The sequence below is a fragment of the Pungitius pungitius genome, chromosome 15 (assembly GCF_949316345.1).
Source record: "Pungitius pungitius chromosome 15, fPunPun2.1, whole genome shotgun sequence".
Lineage (NCBI taxonomy): Eukaryota > Metazoa > Chordata > Actinopteri > Perciformes > Gasterosteidae > Pungitius > Pungitius pungitius.
Window position 1 is genome coordinate 13,039,989 of NC_084914.1, and position 20,462 is coordinate 13,060,450.

A 20,462-nucleotide genomic window follows, 5' to 3' on the forward strand; every position below is an offset into this window, starting at 1 on the left:
AATAAAAAAGTGGTTTAAACAGTGAATTTGAATTTCAACTCAAAATTAATCTGCACGATCTCCTTTTTACGTCATAGAAAGTTTTCTGCAGAAGTAAATCTTGCAGGTGAATTTAGTCTCCATTTCCAGTTCTCTCATCCGTTTTATTTGTTTACGCAGGATAAATATTTATTCTGCATTTTACATTATTCTATCTTTTGAGAACTGCCTCGCATGGGAGACCAAACTGGCTTGTTGTTATCAGTAGCTCAAACTAATTTGTCGGACAAACCGAGGAATTACAAAGCTAGCTTATTTCACATGGACCGCTTTCAGGCTGATAAACTCTATCGCTGCAAAACAGCTGCGAGGCAAGGCGCATGATGGTGAACACGGAGGAAAGAAAAACTGGAGAGGTCTTTGGCAGCATAGTGTTATTTGGAGCAGGAGTGAGGCAGAAAGTGACCAATCATGATGTTACTCCTGTATGGCACAGTGTGTGATAATCAGCGTCTTTGTTTTCTGTTCCCGTGGCGAGAAAACATCTGTGCTGGAAGTATACGGGGGAACTAACATTCTACCAAATGGCAAGGGCTTCACTAGTGGTTCTTTAAAAAAGTACCTGATGCTTTGCTCCATGAAGCGATCCGGGTCCTGTGCGGTGAAGGCGATCAGCGTGGAATCGGGACTGGTTCCATCGTCCAGTGTGATGAGCCTGGGGTTGGGCTCGAAGTAGGGACTCTCGTTGACATCCAGCACTCTGATGGAGACGGTGGCGGTGGACTGGCGAGGAGAGTGGATGCCTCTGGCCAGGGGCACTTCGTTCTTTGCTTCCACAGTCAGCACGTACGTCCTGCTGATTTCATAGTCGATTGGCTGGGAAACGGTAAGAGGGAGGGTTACAGAGAGGACGAGAGGGGGTTCACGCATCAGGATGCGGGGTGAATTAAAAAGACGGGAATCAAATTACATTCCGATCGCGTGAAACTGGTGAGAGCGGACCAAAGGAACTTAAGCCATTTTCTTGCTCTAAAAATATATTCTATATTATGATGTTGGAGGCTGTATCCACTTGTGGTCAGTTAAAGCATACACTGCAGCAGCACTGCTAATGTCTTTTAAAACCAACTACAAGTAATAATAACGCATTCTCAAAATTTGAACTTAAATTCATCCAAGCTGAAGCCAGTGCAATTATGAAGCAAGTATGATAAATGTGACCAATCTGCTAGTGACCTTCATTTTGATCATTTCTCCTCTCCTGTGAACTGCGGTACACAAATAATAAGACTAAGTGGAATAAATGTTCCTTTTATCTGCATTTTGTTATTAGAAAACGTCATAGCGAAAGGAAAATGTACTCTGTTTTGTGTAATTATTACATAATGCGGGGAAAACGAGCATGCCCTACAGACTAGAGGGGCGGAGTTTGAAGAAGAGCTGTCACCTTGACGACCGTCACCAGGCCCTCGTTAGTGGTCGGGTCGGTGGGCACAGAGAACCTGCCGGTGGGGTCTCCGCCGGTGATTTTGTAGACAGCGTTCCAGGCCGGCGTGTTGGGCTGGTCCTTGTCAGTCACCGTCAGGTTGGCCACGATGACATTTACGCGGTTTTCAGCCACCTCGCCGAAAAACTGCAATGAATAAAACCATGAACAGAAAGAACAGCAGTTTGTGATACTGCAGAAGAAAAAAAAACAAGCTCCGATAAACGGACATCTAAGGTAACTCATGTCGTCTTGGCACTCTCATTCCCTCTTTTCCCCCTGATGGCACAACGGTGACATTACAAATCTCAGCGATTGGCCTCTCTCCCTCGGCCGTGCGTCCTGGTAGCTGCACGCGTCAACATTTGCAACAGGGGATAGAGCGCTTCACGCATGGCCGCCTACTTGTATATATCTGTATCTCTGTACGGCTGCGGAAAAAACATCCGCCGCCTCATTGTGTTCCCTTACCATCTCGGCAGTGAACTCTGGCGGATTGTCGTTGACGTCAGTGACTCTGATTACCGCGGTGGCCGTGTTGGAGAGGCCGTACATGGGGTTACCCTCCATATCAGTGGCCTGGATGATCAGCGTGTACTGAGGCACTTTCTGGATGGGAAGGGAGAAGGGAGACATTAACAGGATTAAAACACAATTCTGTACAGTTTTGTACGTAAAAGAAGACAAAGATTTGAAAATAGTTTGTGGTTGTTTTATATCTGAACTTCACATGTGTCCCTAATAAGCTCGTCCCTCAAAGCACACCAGTGCGAACGAGTCCGACTCAAATTAAACAAATCTGGCCAGCTTTTTAATTATGATGACTAATGGTGACTTTTTGTATAAATCCCATTTACCCTCTACGGGGGATGCCGGTTCAGGGTGTATTTGTGAAACTCACACCGCTGCTGTGTACACCATCACGAAGCCAACAAATGACTCGCTTCACATTAAAAGCCGATCAGGTGACGCACCAGTTGCGAGGTAATGAGAGTCGGGGCAAATGGCTTTCATTGTGGCAACTGGCGGACATAAAACGGCGGCCCCAGGGCCGAAGTGATTGAGCAGCCACCTTGCCAGATTGCCCTCAGAAGAATTCCACCAAATGGCTCCAGCTTTCTATATTTATTTTCTCAAATAGCCATGCAATCCAATTAAATAAAAAGGGGGTGGGGTAGCGTTTACAGCGGGCGAAGTGGAGAGGTGAATGTGAGTAAAGCTTCTGCTTTGGAGAAAGAAAGACAGAGAGGGCGAGAATGAAGGAAGGGAAACATTTAGCTGCCCAGCGATACATGTCGCCTCCTTGTGCGAATAAATATGTGTGAGCGAGCCAAGTCCATTTATACTTCTCATTTAGTCGGTAATCAACGGAACTCACTTTGGCTCATTAGTTCTCAGACAGTCTGGATATTAGAAAATATATTCCAGCTGTGCTTAAAAAAAATTTCAGCACATTGATGTTAACATAAAAAACGGACACGTTGACATTCGTCCATAAAAGGCAGCAAATTAATTGATATAATACTTTGCTAATGTAAGCCTCCCTTAAATGCACCAGTCACCTCTCTGTCCAGGCCTGCCGCCACAGTGATGATGCCCCCCGTCTTATTGTTGATGGTGTACATATTGGAGGTCGGGCTCTCTGGATTCTGAGACAGGATCTTGTAACGCAGCATCCCATTGGCTGTTCTCGGGTCGTCTTTGTCAACAGACGTCACGGTCATTACGAATGTACCTAGGGGACAGGAAGAGAGAGCAAATACTTGAACTGGCTCTGTAATATAGATCCAAGTGTTAAACACTTTTACAACGTTTACAAAGTAGCCATCTATGCGGCTTGATCTGCCAGTCGGCTGCTCATGCGGTGCGTGGCGTGGTGAAATTACCTGGCTTGGAGCCCTCTGGAACCGTGCCGTTCCAGATCTGATGAGTGAACTCGGGCCTGTTGTCGTTCATGTCGATCACATTGATCACAATGTCAATAGGGTTTTCTACCTGGTTGCCGTTCAAGTCGACTGCGTGAGCCCTCAGCTGGAAGGAAACACAAACACATCTGGGCTGTGGAACCGCTCAAGCAGGGACGATTCTCAACTGTGCAAACCACGTCGGGACGGCGCGCCGGACGCTCGCTCTTTGCATTTTATTCTGGATTTGTAAAGGCTCAATTCTCCCCACAGAGAGTCTGAGCATGTGAACGGCTAAAGAGAAGGACTTTTTCAAGTGTAATGCCATAACCCATTGTTGACGTTTTTAAAATGTAATGAATTGTAAGTGTTGAGAAACTGCATAAAGTACGTTTAATCCTAAAACTGCAGGTCAGCGACAACTACAACAAGCTTGTGTTGATCTACAGTTAAGAGTTCATCGAGGACGTCGGAGAAGGTTTTTTGGAGAGTCTTTTGTGCCCTTTAAAGATCACGGCTTGGCTGAATGTCCACCATTTTGTGTTAAAGCTCATGCTTGAATGGAATTGAAAGCTAAACTATATTATTTCAAGACCACTGCAATGTAATGGGAGAACCACTAATGAATAAAACAGCTCTGAAGGAGCTGGAGGGTTATCATAATGCATCCAACACACTCAGTCTGCTTAAAAACATTATGGTAAGTCCTCCACATTCTCAGACGGATAAGTCAGTCTTCCTCGGAGACCCCAACCTTTTTATGGGGTCCAAGGGGACTGCGTAGGCTAGACAAGACCCTCGAGCACATGACAACTGCTAGGAATGCACAGCACGGACAGAGAGAACACCACTTTACAATCATGAGGACACCGTAAGAATTGTTTTTCCTTTTTAACTGCAGTCTGACGTACATGGAAGTTGGAGATGTGCTCTCGATCCAGGGGCTTGTTGACAGACAGCTCTCCGGAGATTGGTTCAATGATGAAGATGCCGGTGGGGGGCTGGTCAGCTCCAGGACCCGTCACGCTGTATCTGAGGGAGCGGTTCTTGTCGTGGTCCGACCGGATCTGTGGGTGGAAAGATGCGTTAATGACAGCTGCAGGGCAATACTGACCGCACCATGCCCTCTAGTTAGATTTTTTTCTTCAAAAATATATTATTGACTAATCATCATCGAGATCTAAACACTATCACACAGGCGTGATGTTTATTTCTGCACCTTTGACAGTATTGGTTTATAAATAGGTTGTTGTGTAAGTAAAAGAGTGCATTTTGAAGAGAGCGAGCGTCTGTGCACAAATGATCTCGGCCGTCTATCCTGTTTGCAATGTAAGCAGAGCCTCTCTGTGCCCACACGCATCCCTCATCCTGCTATCACCCATTACAGCCTTCTAACATGACCGTATTAAATATAAAAAGCACACAAATAGCATGTACAGGAGTTTAAAAAAAAGAATTAAAAAAACGCAGTTCGGGAGTCAGCTTAGCTTGAGGAGAAAGGATTGACTTCTTAGCCGTCCCCTGAGAGCATTACTTGTCCTCTGTGAGCCTTCTACACCCAGCCTTGATCGGAGAATGGTAGCAAATTAATATGGTCGTTCGTGTCCTTGAGCCATGACAAAAAAGGAGTATAATATCTCAACAGGCAAACAAGGAACATATGCACTTGTGGCTACTTCAGATTTCTTTCTGATTCCGAGTAATGCAAGGTTACATTAATAAGATAAATACCTGCAAGGTTGTCATATCTAGCAAAAGGCATTTTCTCTCATGTCTTAAGATTGTTGTGCATGTGTGTGCATGTGTGTGGGTGAGCTACGTTACCCGGACAAGCTCTTGTGGGAACGGGCCTCGTGAGTTCTCCGGGACGTTGATTGGGGGGATGACCCAGTCTCTCTTTGTGCGTTTGAGTTGGCTGTCCGCGTTTCGTGATGGAAACACAATTTCCTTCAAATCCTTGGACACGACTGGAGGGGCAGCGACTTGCTGGACCTGTGAAAAGAAAACGATTAAGTTTGAGGGGTGGCCAGTGATCATATCTTTGCAGAAAAACATATGAATAGATTTATCTTTAGCCACACTAGTAGCATAGCTCTACAGATGGTTGGTCGAACAGTCCTCCGCAGACAGATAACCATGCAATGCCATCAGAACATTCATGGTGCCCAGGGGATGAACAGTGTCTTTATAGCCCTCCTTGAGCCCTCCCCATAATTTAATTAAGCGGCATAATCAGGCCAAAATCCCCATACATCCAACGCCTACGTGCAAAACTAATTTTGTTAGCCATTTGTAAAACATGCTAAACTGAGACGGTAGAGTACAGTGGTTATGGTTCATGTGAACCTGTTAGCAAATGGCTCAAAGCAATGCTCCACTGTTTTGTTTTGTTATTATGTTTATCCTGTGGGAATGAAGGACTTAATCCCGATTGTGTATCCATTAAACTCCATCCAACAGCGGCCAGAGACCAACCCAAATACTGCTGCAACACCTTACTGACGTATGTGGCTGACTGACGCCCCTTCCACTTTGGTTCCATCAAAAGGAAATTGACGGGGTGATGAAAGGAAACCGGCTGCAATTTCCTGCAAAACTAATAAGCTCCTCCAAATGTCATTTAATGTGTCTTCAGAAATGTGTGATCAATCACACAATCCATTTTTGCGACTTTCTTTGTAGCTTAAAATATCTACAGTACATGTGATGTTATGCACTAAATTGCTTTTGTGTGGTTACCACGGCAGCCGCACACGGCCAGCCGTCTTTGCTTTAAATGGCAGACCCCCTTCTTATGTCCTGATAAAATGAGCCCACATAGACAGACCAGCTTCCATAATGGATCTGCCATCCTCCCTCGGCTGTAATGAATGAGATTTGAAACAAAGGAGGATGGTACCTGCAAGCCAGACACTAAACACACAGATGGCTCAAATTGCCAATGCCGCTCCAGAGAGTGAGGAGACTGAAGTAGTGCCAGGGAAAGTTAAAATAACCTTGAACAAGATGAGGCGGTTAGGAAAACAGAAAAACAATGTGTAAAATGCGTCAATGTCAATAAATGACGGCTGGGATTTCAATGGAGCGTTAGAGTCCCTTGAAGTATCTTCACTACTGTTGCCTGCAATCATTCGAATGTTGATGGGCTGTAAAGCAATCAGGTCCTACCGAAAACTACCAAATGCCCTATGCAAAGACAAAAATTAATTACCCCTTTATCACCTTATAGTGTGACCCATACCACCCCCCCCCCCCCAAAAAAAATCCTTACATCAGGGGAGCTGTCGCAGAGCTCCCACTAATCATGTTTGAAATCCGATTATGCTGCTTTCACACGTTGGCGATGCAGAGGCAAGCGGACAGATAGCAACGGAGCCCGCTTCAGAAATATCTATTACCCCATTAGAATGGGCGCGAGTGAGAGCAGTAATTATTTGCAACCTCGCGCCTGGAATGATGAATTGTGCGCTGGGCTCGTTCAGCCCAACATGCATCTATCTGTGGTGCTGTGGAGGTCCCCCACCTATCCACGCTCTCCCAAGCCCCTCCATCTTCCCACCACGAGTCTGCTTTAGAGTCCACGAGAGTGTTCAGCTGAGTGATGACCTGTGTGTGTGTGTGTGTGTGTGTGTGTGTGTGTGTGTGTGTACTTGCAGTTGTTAGTTTGTGGGGCCATGTAACAGGGAGAACACCAATCTTGTGGGGCCCAGCAACCTTGTGGGGCCCAAAATGAGGGACCCCACTAGAATGATCATCATATATGGGCTCACAAGCCTCCCCTGACATGCCTGTCGCTTTTTTAGCACATGTCTCACAAAGTCAGAAAGTATGGAAAAGTGTGTGTGATGTGTGTGTGGATTTTTTACTCACTAGTGCCCCAAGTGTTGGAAAGGTGGTATAACATCACACACACACACTTCCTGGTGTGTGTAAGGGTTCAGCCAATGAGGGGCCACTATGAAATCTCGCGAGATTTTTCGTGAAGTCATTAGCGATATCTCATGTCTCAGCATACCAAAGCCATGCAGTGTTGGCTGCTCAACTGGGAACTTTGCAGAGAATAAGGTAGGTTTTTGTATTAAAGTATGACTTTTTTTTTATCTGTTTCTCAATCTGTACCCACAGTATATTAATGGATTAATAAAGTAGCACTTTATTCTGTAAATTACAATTTCTTGGTGCTGCTAGCTGCTAGCTAGCTATATATTGCTAGCTTCTACTGTTAGTTTTAGATCAGAAAATGCTAACTGTTAGCTACAGCATTGTTATACTTAAGATATTTTTTCTGATGAATAAGTATAATATTAACATTTGTTATGACAACGCGATTACTGCCGCATTATTTAGTCACAAAAACCGTAATCTTGTTACTCTGAACGGCAAAAGTGTGCCGCTTTGGGTGACTGTCAATCACAGGATTTTCCCGCGATCGTCACTTTCGGCCAATCGGAGGCTTTGTTTATGTCTGTGGGGCGGGTCCAACAGCATGTTAGTGTGGCTTAGACGAACGCATGCAATGTTGATGAGTTAGGCTGTCTGACTGACTGCAAAGGCTTAGAATAACGAGTGCAGCGCTGGTGAGTAAGGATTGTTATGGACTGACTGCAAATGACTGCTAAAAGGATGGTGGACACGTTTGTTTCATACGGAGAGTTACGACTCCGTTCGCTGCTACGTAATTCAACCGGTGGCCCGGAAACATGTATAACTGATAACCTCCGTGAAACACGGAAATCGGCGTTTTTTTAGCAGCGTGAGTCACTTCTTAACACACGGGGGTCGGTGTCTATATACATCTGCTTTGATGAGTTGGGTTTGTTGTTTGACTGAGGACGGCAAAGGATGGTGGACACGTTTGTTTCATACGGAGAGTTACGACTCCGTTCGCGGCTATGTAATTCAACCGGAGGCCCGGAAACATGCATAACTGATAACCTCCGTGAAACAGACGGTGTCTGTATACATCTGCGCCGTTTGTCCCGTGGGTTTTACGTGTACGTCTGTTGGCGTTGCAGCGCTGAGAGTAAACAAACTATCTCAAACAGCTGACGTGACGTGATAACAGTGCTGTAAAACTTGATTTGATGTGTGAAGTCATTCAAAAGATGTTAAAGGATTTTTTAAAGGATAATTTGCAGTGTATATAATAGTGTGGGGTTGTGTGCAGACGTTACAATGTGATCATTTAGAGGATTTTCTAGAAGGGCTCAATAAGCAGATAGCTGTGTTTTGGGGGGTTTTCATGGGGCCAGAAGTTACGATGCCAACCATGCAGACCGAATAATATAAGGATTGCACTGGTCAGACACTCAGCCTTGGTAATTGATCCCAGCATGTAGATAATAATGTGTATGTTCTCCTTTGTGCATTTTGATAGTGTTGTTATTTGCTTTCATCTAGTTTGTAGACTTGGTTCTGCAATAACAAGTGTTAAGGAAACCAGGGCCCTGTACTATATAGCAGGATTCAGGGTAACGGCTAACAGTTTCACTCTGGGTTTCTGATATTCTCTTATTACCCAGTAAATTGCTAAGATCATTTATGCTGAACTTAAAACCTCCTCTAGAGAATGTGATGTTAGAAATAAGAGATCAACTCACAGCATTTATCAGTAAGTGGAGCTTTCTTGTTCGGTAGTTAATATTACACAAATACTAAGTAGTCAAAGTCAAAATCCTGACCAAGGAACACAGTTTAAACAGATTTAAAAACAGACTTCTGGCAACAAATCACTGTCTGTGCTAATGTGTGTCAATTTATAGATTCATTATATCACTGCTTCATCTAGATCCCGATAAGGTTGGCTAAAACGACGTGTGTGTGTGTGTGCACGCAGTTACTTTCAGGCTGAATATATGTTTTAAGCCTCTCCACTTTTGTCAAATATTATAGTTGTACATTTATATGTGTCGCTTGGCTGACAGCATACTTGTCTGGGTTTTCGATTTAAAGCTGGGATTCAGAGTTGGTGATCGGAAAATTGATTACAACTATGGTGGTGATTCACAATGGCCATCGCGTCAAAAGGTGTGTTGGTTATAGGTTTACTGATTCATCGGTTTGTTAATCTGGGAGATTATAAAGTTTGAAATCTGTTTGAATTGGCTCATTAATTCAGCTAGTGTATCTGATACTGATGGTGTAGTCTCAGATCTATAATAGCTGATATATATTAGTTATTGCTTTTTATTTTAATATCAGGTGAGAAACCATCAGGGTTTGGTTGTGTCAGTAAAGACAAGGATGTTGCATTTACATCATTAAATTAAACATAAATGTTGCCAGTACAATAGTTAAGAGTAAATCAGACACTTTTCTTGACAGAGTTGTTGAGATAACTATACTATTGGGAAGTTCTAAGTCTGTTCTTTTTTTAATATCTCAATTATAGGTGACAAACTATGAGGCCCCTGCTGTGGCTATAGAGACAGAAGACACCCTTTCAAATCTGTCTTCCCATGAGGAATCCAATGGAGAGGAAGCCATAGCCCAGGTAAATATGTAATGTACACACTGCAATTCTGCACGATGCAATTCTATTATCACGGTATGATGGTGTCAAAATGGCTTTTGTGTTATAGCTTTCCGTCAGAAACCATCATTGGGTTATTCTGTAGACTTTAAATTGAAGGAACAGACCGATAACAACCCTACACATTTTGTTTCTAGTCTGTCCTTTATGGGGTCCTCCTGTCTTTATCTCCTTCTAAATAATTTAAAGTTAACCTCGCACACACACACCAATGTTTCTAGTCCACCCTTTATGGGGCCCTCCGTTTTATCCAAACTATAAGTATTTTTAAATACTTTTAACAACACATTTCAGGATCTAACCTCAGGTTTTTACATGTGTAATTGTCCACTTCCTGAGCTGATGCATGTTTAAAAGGGGTATTTTAAACATGATGCACTGCAGCCCCAAAAATGTTGTTGAGGGGTTCCAACTTTACACCCACATGTTTCTAGTCCACCCTTTATGGGGCCCTCCGTTTTGTCCAAACTATAAGTAACTTTTAATACTTTTAACAACACATTTCAGGATCTAACCTCAGGTTTTTACAGGGGTAATTGTCCACTTCCTGAGCTGATGCATGTTTAAAAGGGGTATTTTAAACATGATGCACTGCAGCCCCAAAAATGTTGTTGAGGGGTTCCAACTTTACACCCACATGTTTCTAGTCCACCCTTTATGGGGCCCTCCGTTTTGTCCAAACTATAAGTAACTTTTAATACTTTTAACAACACATTTCAGGATCTAACCTCAGGTTTTTACAGGGGTAATTGTCCACTTCCTGAGCTGATGCATGTTTAAAAGGGGTATTTTAAACATGATGCACTGCAGCCCCAAAAATGTTGTTGAAGGGTTCCAACTTTACACACACATGTTTCTAGTCCACTCCTTATGGGGCTCTCCGTTTTGTCCAAACTATAAGTAACTTTTAATACTTTTAACAACACATTTCAGGATCTAACCTCAGGTTCTATAGTCAATCAGTACAGTAGGGAGACGATGCTATGGCGCACTAAGGAGCTCCAAGGATGAAATTGTTTTATTAAACATAGATCAATATGTATTTTGGAGTCATTTCTTATAATGACTAATTGCGCCCTAGTCTGAAAGCATACAGTAATCTGAACTACAATCTATCCAAATTCCAACTAATTCATTACTGCAATTGAGGATCGATGCAATAGTGTTTCAGTGGCAATTAAAATGTACAATTCTTAAACAAGTCAATTCTGTGCTCCTTTTGTGTCTACTTAGGTAAACAAACTGCTATCAAAAGAACCTGGACACCCGAGGAAGCGGCAGCGGTGAACCGGCATCTACGGAGATGCATTACCATGAACAGTGTTCCAGGCAAAGAGGAGTGTCAACAGTGCATTAATGCAGACCCTGAAGCTCTCCGAATGCGAGACTGGAAGGCATATAGAATCACTACTTTGAGACGAAAGTATAAGTGTGAACTTGCTGATGCACCGTCATATTGACAGTGTTAACAGTCTCTTCTTGTGAGGCCTCTTTGTAGGCAATGATAAAGTTAATCTTGTCCCAGTGACTTTTATTTCTGAACACTGAACAATTGTCCAATGAGTAACTGAAACTATTCCGCGCCCCCACAATCAAACGCCCGCATGGGGAGATTTTAGCTTTTACTTTACTAAGTTAATAAAGACAAGAGAACATATTATGTGTTAAGGAGTTTATTTTATGCAATGTCGTTTGAGAAATGGTACTAGGAAAGCGTTGAGTAGTGTTGAGCTGGAGTTCATTATATTAATGAAATTTAATGCCCCATATACCTTATGATGATCTTTGGTTACAATGACATCGAGCCCTACAATTTTTTTGATAAGCAACAAAAAATATGTAAACATGTTATTTCCATCAGAAGACATTGTGTCTTGCGAAGATACAAAGTCTAGAAATGGTTGTCTTGCTAAGATATTAAAACTAGGATTGTGTATGTGTGTGTGAAAGAGGGACTCGCAAGTTTTGAATGTTAGAAACAGAACCCCACAAAGTGACAAAAAAACTAGCAAGAGAAAAAAAGTTCTGAATTTTAACAAATTAAAGTGATGGTAATTATATAGATTTTTTTTTCATCTTACTGGATTTTTTACAATGTTGTAGCACTGCCAGAAAGGGTGGATCCCATATTTGGGTAAAATAAGTTCGGGCCCTACAAAGGAGGAACACGAGTATGTGTGTGTGTGTGTGTGTGTGTGTGTGTGTGGAGAATTAAGCATGTGTGCATTTGACCTTTTTAGAAAATAATTCTCCCTTTCACATATTGACCCGTTTTCTCCTTGCGGTGCTGAGGCAGTAATCGAGGAGGTGGCCGAGGACACTTGTGTTAATGACAATATTGTTTGGTTGTCATGATTAAAATGTTTCCCCAAAACGCTGCCGCAATCATGGACTAATAAAAGAAAAAAATTGCTTATGTGATTAAGAAATACGTGATGATTCATGACAATAATTGTTCTGAGGGGCGAGGGGGGGAGGATAACAGCCCCTCCTGACCTCATCAACGTGGGAGATACGGAAAAGTCAGTTGCTAATTTCATTACGGACAAATACTTCGAGTACGGCTGCTTGTGATGCCAATGGTAATTAGTATAAAATATGTACAGCTATTGTAATGAGAGGTTCTAACTTCTTCTAAACTACGAGAAGAAATTACTTGGGGAGAAATATGTATTTGCCTTTGAGTAATAGCACCATTAGAAGCACATACCTGCCAGAGTCCCAACAGGAAATGAGTGTCAGGCTAACGGTGTTATGTGAAGCCATGAAATCATTATGGGCTACAGGTTAAATTTGGCAGACAATAACTGTTTGAGTTAACTTTTAATCTGCACCAACAATAATATCACCCCCTTTCCTTAGATACTCCGTTGTGCTGCCCCTTCAGGAAAGGTCACTGTTCATCAGGGATTTTAAAAAAAAGAATAAATAAGGGAGGCACATTGCTCTTTATAAAACAAACTTCATATCGTTATTCTTTTTTTTCAGCGATTGGCCTCTCTCCCTCGGCCGTGCGTCCTGGTAGCTGCACGCGTCAACATTTGCAACAGGGGATAGAGCGCTTCACGCATGGCCGCCTACTTGTATATATCTGTATCTCTGTACGGCTGCGGAAAAAACATCCGCCGCCTCATTGTGTTCCCTTACCATCTCGGCAGTGAACTCTGGCGGATTGTCGTTGACGTCAGTGACTCTGATTACCGCTGTGGCCGTGTTGGAGAGGCCATACATGGGGTTACCCTCCATATCAGTGGCCTGGATGATCAGCGTGTACTGAGGCACTTTCTGGATGGGAAGGGAGAAAGGAGACATTAACAGGATTAAAACACAATTCTGTACAGTTTTGTACGTAAAAGAAGACAAAGATTTGAAAATAGTTTGTGGTTGTTTTATATCTGAACTTCACATGTGTCCCTAATAAGCTCGTCCCTCAAAGCACACCAGTGCGAACGAGTCCGACTCAAATTAAACAAATCTGGCCAGCTTTTTAATTATGATGACTAATGGCGACTTTTTGTATAAATCCCATTTACCCTCTACGGGGGATGCCGGTTCAGGGTGTATTTGTGAAACTCACACCGCTGCTGTGTACACCATCACGAAGCCAACAAATGACTCGCTTCACATTAAAAGCCGATCAGGTGACGCACCAGTTGCGAGGTAATGAGAGTCGGGGCAAATGGCTTTCATTGTGGCAACTGGCGGACATAAAACGGCGGCCCTAGGGCCGAAGTGATTGAGCAGCCACCTTGCCAGATTGCCCTCAGAAGAATTCCACCAAATGGCTCCAGCTTTCTATATTTATTTTCTCAAATAGCCATGCAATCCAATTAAATAAAAAGGGGGTGGGGTAGCGTTTACAGCGGGCGAAGTGGAGAGGTGAATGTGAGTAAAGCTTCTGCTTTGGAGAAAGAAAGACGGAGAGGGCGAAAATGAAGGAAGGGAAACATTTAGCTGCCCAGCGATACATGTCGCCTCCTTGTGCGAATAAATATGTGTGAGCGAGCCAAGTCCATTTATACTTCTCATTTAGTCGGTAATCAACGGAACTCACTTTGGCTCATTAGTTCTCAGACAGTCTGGATATTAGAAAATATATTCCAGCTGTGCTTAAAAAAAATGTCAGCACATTGATGTTAACATAAAAAATGGACACGTTGACATTCGTCCATAAAAGGCAGCAAATTAATTGATATAATACTTTGCTAATGTAAGCCTCCCTTAAATGCACCAGTCACCTCTCTGTCCAGGCCTGCCGCCACAGTGATGATGCCCCCCGTCTTATTGTTGATGGTGTACATATTGGAGGTCGGGCTCTCTGGATTCTGAGACAGGATCTTGTAACGCAGCATCCCATTGGCTGTTCTCGGGTCGTCTTTGTCAACAGACGTCACGGTCATTACGAATGTACCTAGGGGACAGGAAGAGAGAGCAAATACTTGAACTGGCTCTGTAATATAGATCCAAGTGTTAAACACTTTTACAACGTTTACAAAGTAGCCATCTATGCGGCTTGATCTGCCAGTCGGCTGCTCATGCGGTGCGTGGCTTTGTGAAATTACCTGGCTTGGAGCCCTCTGGAACCGTGCCGTTCCAGATCTGATGAGTGAACTCGGGCCTGTTGTCGTTCATGTCGATCACATTGATCACAATGTCAATAGGGTTTTCTACCTGGTTGCCGTTCAAGTCGACTGCGTGAGCCCTCAGCTGGAAGGAAACACAAACACATCTGGGCTGTGGAACCGCTCAAGCAGGGACGATTCTCAACTGTGCAAACCACGTCGGGACGGCGCGCCGAACGCTCGCTCTTTGCATTTTATTCTGGATTTGTAAAGGCTCAATTCTCCCCACAGAGAGTCTGAGCATGTGAACGGCTAAAGAGAAGGACTTTTTCAAGTGTAATGCCATAACCCATTGTTGACGTTTTTAAAATGTAATGAATTGTAAGTGTTGAGAAACTGCATAAAGTACGTTTAATCCTAAAACTGCAGGTCAGCGACAACTACAACAAGCTTGTGTTGATCTACAGTTAAGAGTTCATCGAGGACGTCTGAGAAGGTTTTTTGGCGAGTCTTTCGTGCCCTTTAAAGATCACGGCTTGGCTGAATGTCCACCATTTTGTGTTAAAGCTCATGCTTGAATGGAATTGAAAGCTAAACTATATTATTTCAAGACCACTGCAATGTAATGGGAGAACCACTAATGAATAAAACAGCTCTGAAGGAGCTGGAGGGTTATCATAATGCATCCAACACACTCAGTCTGCTTAAAAACATTATGGTAAGTCCTCCACATTCTCAGACGGATAAGTCAGTCTTCCTCGGAGACCCCAACCTTTTTATGGGGTCCAAGGGGACTGCGTAGGCTAGACAAGACCCTCGAGCACATGACAACTGCTAGGAATGCACAGCACGGCCAGAGAGAACACCACTTTACAATCATGAGGACACCGTAAGAATTGTTTTTCCTTTTTAACTGCAGTCTGACGTACATGGAAGTTGGAGATGTGCTCTCGATCCAGGGGCTTGTTGACAGACAGCTCTCCGGAGATCGGTTCAATGATGAAGATGCCGGTGGGGGGCTGGTCAGCTCCAGGACCCGTCACGCTGTATCTGAGGGAGCGGTTCTTGTCGTGGTCCGACCGGATCTGTGGGTGGAAAGATGCGTTAATGACAGCTGCAGGGCAATACTGACCGCACTATGCCCTCTAGTTAGATTTTTTTCTTCAAAAATATATTATTGACTAATCATCATCGAGATCTAAACACTATCACACAGGCGTGATGTTTATTTCTGCACCTTTCACAGTATTGGTTTATAAATAGGTTGTTGTGTAAGTAAAAGAGTGCATTTTGAAGAGAGCGAGCGTCTGTGCACCAATGATCTCGGCCGTCTATCCTGTTTGCAATGTAAGCAGAGCCCCTCTGTGCCCACACGCATCCCTCATCCTGCTATCACCCATTACAGCCTTCTAACATGACCGTATTAAATATAAAAAGCACACAAATAGCATGTACAGGAGTTTAAAAAAAAAAAATTAAAAAAAACGCAGTTCGGGAGTCAGCTTAGCTTGAGGAGAAAGGATTGACTTCTTAGCCGTCCCCTGAGAGCATTACTTGTCCTCTGTGAGCCTTCTACACCCAGCCTTGGTAGCAAATTAATATGGTCGTTCGTGTCCTTGAGCCATGACAAAAAAGGAGTATAATATCTCAACAGGCAAATAAGGAACATATGCACTTGTGGCTACTTCAGATTTCTTTCTGATTCCGAGTAATGCAAGGTTACATTAATAAGATAAATACCTGCAAGGTTGTCATATCTAGCAAAAGGCATTTTCTCTCATGTCTTGAGATTGTTGTGCATGTGTGTGCATGTGTGTGGGTGAGCTACGTTACCCGGACAAGCTCTTGTGGGAACGGGCCTCGTGAGTTCTCCGGGACGTTGATTGGGGGGATGACCCAGTCTCTCTTTGTGCGTTTGAGTTGGCTGTCCGCGTTTCGTGATGGAAACACAATTTCCTTCAAATCCTTGGACACGACTGGAGGGGCAGCGACTTGCTGGACCTGTGAAAAGAAAACGATTAAGTTTGAGGGGTGGCCAGTGATCATATCTTTGCAGAAAAACATATGAATAGATTTATCTTTGGCCACACTAGTAGCATAGCTCTACAGATGGTTGGTCGAACAGTCCTCCGCAGACAGATAACCATGCAATGCCATCAGAACATTCATGGTGCCCAGGGGATGAACAGTGTCTTTATAGCCCTCCTTGAGCCCTCCCCATAATTTAATTAAGCGGCATAATCTGGCCAAAATCCCCATACATCCAACGCCTACGTGCAAAACTAATTTTGTTAGCCATTTGTAAAACATGCTAAACTGAGACGGTGGAGTACAGTGGTTATGGTTCCTGTGAACCTGTTAGCAAATGGCTCAATGCAATGCTCCACTGTTTTGTTTTGTTATTATGTTTATCCTGTGGGAATTAATGAAGGACTTAATCCCGATTGTGTATCCATTAAACTCCATCCAACAGCGGCCAGAGACCAACCCAAATACTGCTGCAACACCTTACTGACGTATGTGGCTGACTGACGCCCCTTCCACTTTGGTTCCATCAAAAGGAAATTGACGGGGTGACGAAAGGAAACCGGCTGCAATTTCCTGCAAAACTAATAAGCTCCTCCAAATGTCATTTAATGTGTCTTCAGAAATGTGTGATCAATCACACAATCCATTTTTGCGACTTTCTTTGTAGCTTAAAATATCTACAGTACATGTGATGTTATGCACTAAATTGCTTTTGTGTGGTTACCACGGCAGCCGCACACGGCCAGCCGTCTTTGCTTTAAATGGCAGACACCCCTTCTTATGTCCTGATAAAATGAGCCCACATAGACAGACCAGCTTCCATAATGGATCTGCCATCCTCCCTCGGCTGTAATGAATGAGATTTGAAACAAAGGAGGATGGTACCTGCAAGCCAGACACTAAACACACAGATGGCTCAAATTGCCAATGCCGCTCCAGAGAGTGAGGAGACTGAAGTAGTGCCAGGGAAAGTTAAAATAACCTTGAACCAGATGAGGCGGTTAGGAAAACAGAAAAACAATGTGTAAAATGCGTCAATGTCAATAAATGACAGTTGGGATTTCAATGGAGCGTTAAAGTCCCTTGAAGTATCTTCACTACTGTTGCCTGCAATCATTTGAATGTTGATGGGCTGTAAAGCAATCAGGTCCTACCGAAAACTACCAAATGCCCTATGCAAAGACAAAAATTAATTACCCCTTTATCATCTTATAGTGGGACCCATACCACCCCCCCCCCAAAAAAAATCCTTACATCAGGGGAGCTGTCGCAGAGCTCCCACTAATCATGTTTGAAATCAGATTATGCTGCTTTCACACGTTGGCGATGCAGAGGCAAGCGGAGAGATAGCAACGGAGCCCGCTTCAGAAATATCTATTACCCCATTAGAATGGGCGCGAGTGAGAGCAGTAATTATTTGCAACCTCGCGCCTGGAATGATGAATTGTGCGCTGGGCTCGTTCAGCCCAACATGCATCTATCTGTGGTGCTGTGGAGGTCCCCCACCTATCCACGCTCTCCCAAGCCCCTCCATCTTCCCACCACGAGTCTGCTTTAGAGTCCACGAGAGTGTTCAGCTGAGTGATGACCTGTGTGTGTGTGTGTGTGTGTGTGTGTGTGTGTGTGTGTGTGTGTGTGTGTGTGTGTGTGTGTGTGTGTGTGGAGAATTAAGCATGTGTGCATTTGACCTTTTTAGAAAATAATTCTCCCTTTCACATATTGACCCGTTTTCTCCTTGCGGTGCTGAGGCAGTAATCGAGGAGGTGGCCGAGGACACTTGTGTTAATGACAATATTGTTTGGTTGTCATGATTAAAATGTTTCCCCAAAACGCTGCCGCAATCATGGACTAATAAAAGAAAAAAATTGCTTATGTGATTAAGAAATACGTGATGATTCATGACAATAATTGTTCTGAGGGGCGAGGGGGGGAGGATAACAGCCCCTCCTGACCTCATCAACGTGGGAGATACGGAAAAGTCAGTTGCTAATTTCATTACGGACAAATACTTCGAGTACGGCTGCTTGTGATGCCAATGGTAATTAGTATAAAATATGTACAGCTATTGTAATGAGAGGTTCTAACTTCTTCTAAACTACGAGAAGAAATTACTTGGGGAGAAATATGTATTTGCCTTTGAGTAATAGCACCATTAGAAGCACATACCTGCCAGAGTCCCAACAGGAAATGAGTGTCAGGCTAACGGTGTTATGTGAAGCCATGAAATCATTATGGGCTACAGGTTAAATTTGGCAGACAATAACTGTTTGAGTTAACTTTTAATCTGCACCAACAATAATATCACCCCCTTTCCTTAGATACTCCGTTGTGCTGCCCCTTCAGGAAAGGTCACTGTTCATCAGGGATTTTAAAAAAAAGAATAAATAAGGGAGGCACATTGCTCTTTATAAAACAAACTTCATATCGTTATTCTTTTTTTTTTTTTTCATTAGTACTTCGGAAGGCTAATGATCTACAATCTCATGGCGTTGGCCATTAACGTGAGCACATGAAGGCTAATTCGACCCTATGGGAGGGTTAGGAGAAGGAGGGGGAACTGTAGAGGCCAGGGCTGTCAACAAATATTCTATATTCTGATATATATTCGACATTCAATATTCAAATGTGAAAATTAATGTTAAAATGTAAAAAAATAAATAAATAAAAACCACCAGACGCAACTGCGGGTGGCGCGCTGCTGTACTGACTTTATATTGCATGAACAAAATAGACTAGACAGCTTCATGCACTGATTTGATTATTTGCTGTTTCATGCCAAGGAAAAGTTCCATGTTTACCACGGCACAGCTCGCTCGGAGCGTTCAATGTTGGTTCTATGCTCCATAAACTTCTATTAATGTTAATAATATGTTTGAATCCCTGAATGAAGAATCGCGACCTTAAATTGCTTTCACAAAACTCTTGATCAGCACTCAGCATTTGTTTATTGTTGTCGTTCATTTAAACCGCTTTGCGCAGTGAATATATAAAAAAAAAATAATAATAATTTAAAGTCAATTTTGAGCAATTTTGACAGCCCTAGTAGAACCGACGATTCCCTGGAGCTCAATCATATAGCCACATGATTGGCCTGGTGCTCACAGTGGCTATTTAGAAAAAGTTTGGTACGAATAAATAGAAAAATAATACATTATTGACAGTAATAGGCATACAGAGACAGTTTGCAATAAATTCTTTTATTCTTTGAAAGCTCTTCTTTATGATGGGGACAAAAGAATTTTCCATTACTGAGGAGGTGCGAAAATGTTTGTTTGCTTTCAATTAAAGCCCTTTAAAAGTCAGTACATCACAAATTTGACAAGACAATGACAATGTGCGCATATTCAGAAACTAGCGTGTCAGTGTGTGCGTGCGGCTTCACCCCGTAGGTTTAAAGCATCAGATATTACACAATTGAGAGGGATCACATAATCCACTGAGGGGGGAAACTTCTACAACAACACAGCCTCTAGAGCTTCTTTTCATTTCCTGGTCACAAGGCGGACCGGACATGAGCTGTGTGGGTGCACTTCCTCTGATCCACAGCCAGCCACGGTGTTCAAACACGGCCATTCTAACTAATCGCAGATGACTGCGCAACACGTCCTGCGGAACGGTTGGCGCCCTTTCCTCCGCCCGCTCAGGCAGATGCTGCCGAGGGAGCCGAGTCCCTCCGTCACCTCACGAGGCACGCGCTGGGAGCGACTCTACGAGGAGCTATTCTGCATCTGCTCTCGCTACCCGCTGACCGCGTAGAGTACATGTTTGTGCTCCTACTAAATTGACACATTAAGTTTTAATTAGCAGGCATCCATCCAGTCTCTTGGAACACCTGCTACAATTCAGGAAACTAGTCATCTGTGAATGTGCAGTGTGTCTAATAAGCGCAAGTTATTTGATGCGGGGGGGGGGGGGGGGGATTTGATCATTCCACCTTTCAGCGGCAGTAACATCAGTCAACAAACAGGTCT

At 43.4% G+C, this 20,462-nt stretch overlaps 1 protein-coding gene across 1 annotated transcript in view; it reads right to left on the reverse strand.

Moving 5' to 3' along the window:
- Positions 1-20,462, reverse strand: part of cdh2 (cadherin 2, type 1, N-cadherin (neuronal)) — a 63,341-nt gene that overhangs the window by 10,183 nt on the left and 32,696 nt on the right. The window contains exons 4-15 of the mRNA XM_037457316.2: positions 16,297-16,464; positions 15,393-15,548; positions 14,464-14,608; positions 14,140-14,312; positions 13,049-13,186; positions 5,194-5,361; positions 4,281-4,436; positions 3,352-3,496; positions 3,028-3,200; positions 1,937-2,074; positions 1,427-1,612; positions 602-855 (exon numbers count right to left, since the gene is read on the reverse strand). Coding sequence (XP_037313213.2) covers positions 602-855; positions 1,427-1,612; positions 1,937-2,074; positions 3,028-3,200; positions 3,352-3,496; positions 4,281-4,436; positions 5,194-5,361; positions 13,049-13,186; positions 14,140-14,312; positions 14,464-14,608; positions 15,393-15,548; positions 16,297-16,464 — 2,000 coding nt within the window. The remainder of the gene's footprint in view (positions 1-601; positions 856-1,426; positions 1,613-1,936; positions 2,075-3,027; positions 3,201-3,351; positions 3,497-4,280; positions 4,437-5,193; positions 5,362-13,048; positions 13,187-14,139; positions 14,313-14,463; positions 14,609-15,392; positions 15,549-16,296; positions 16,465-20,462) is intronic.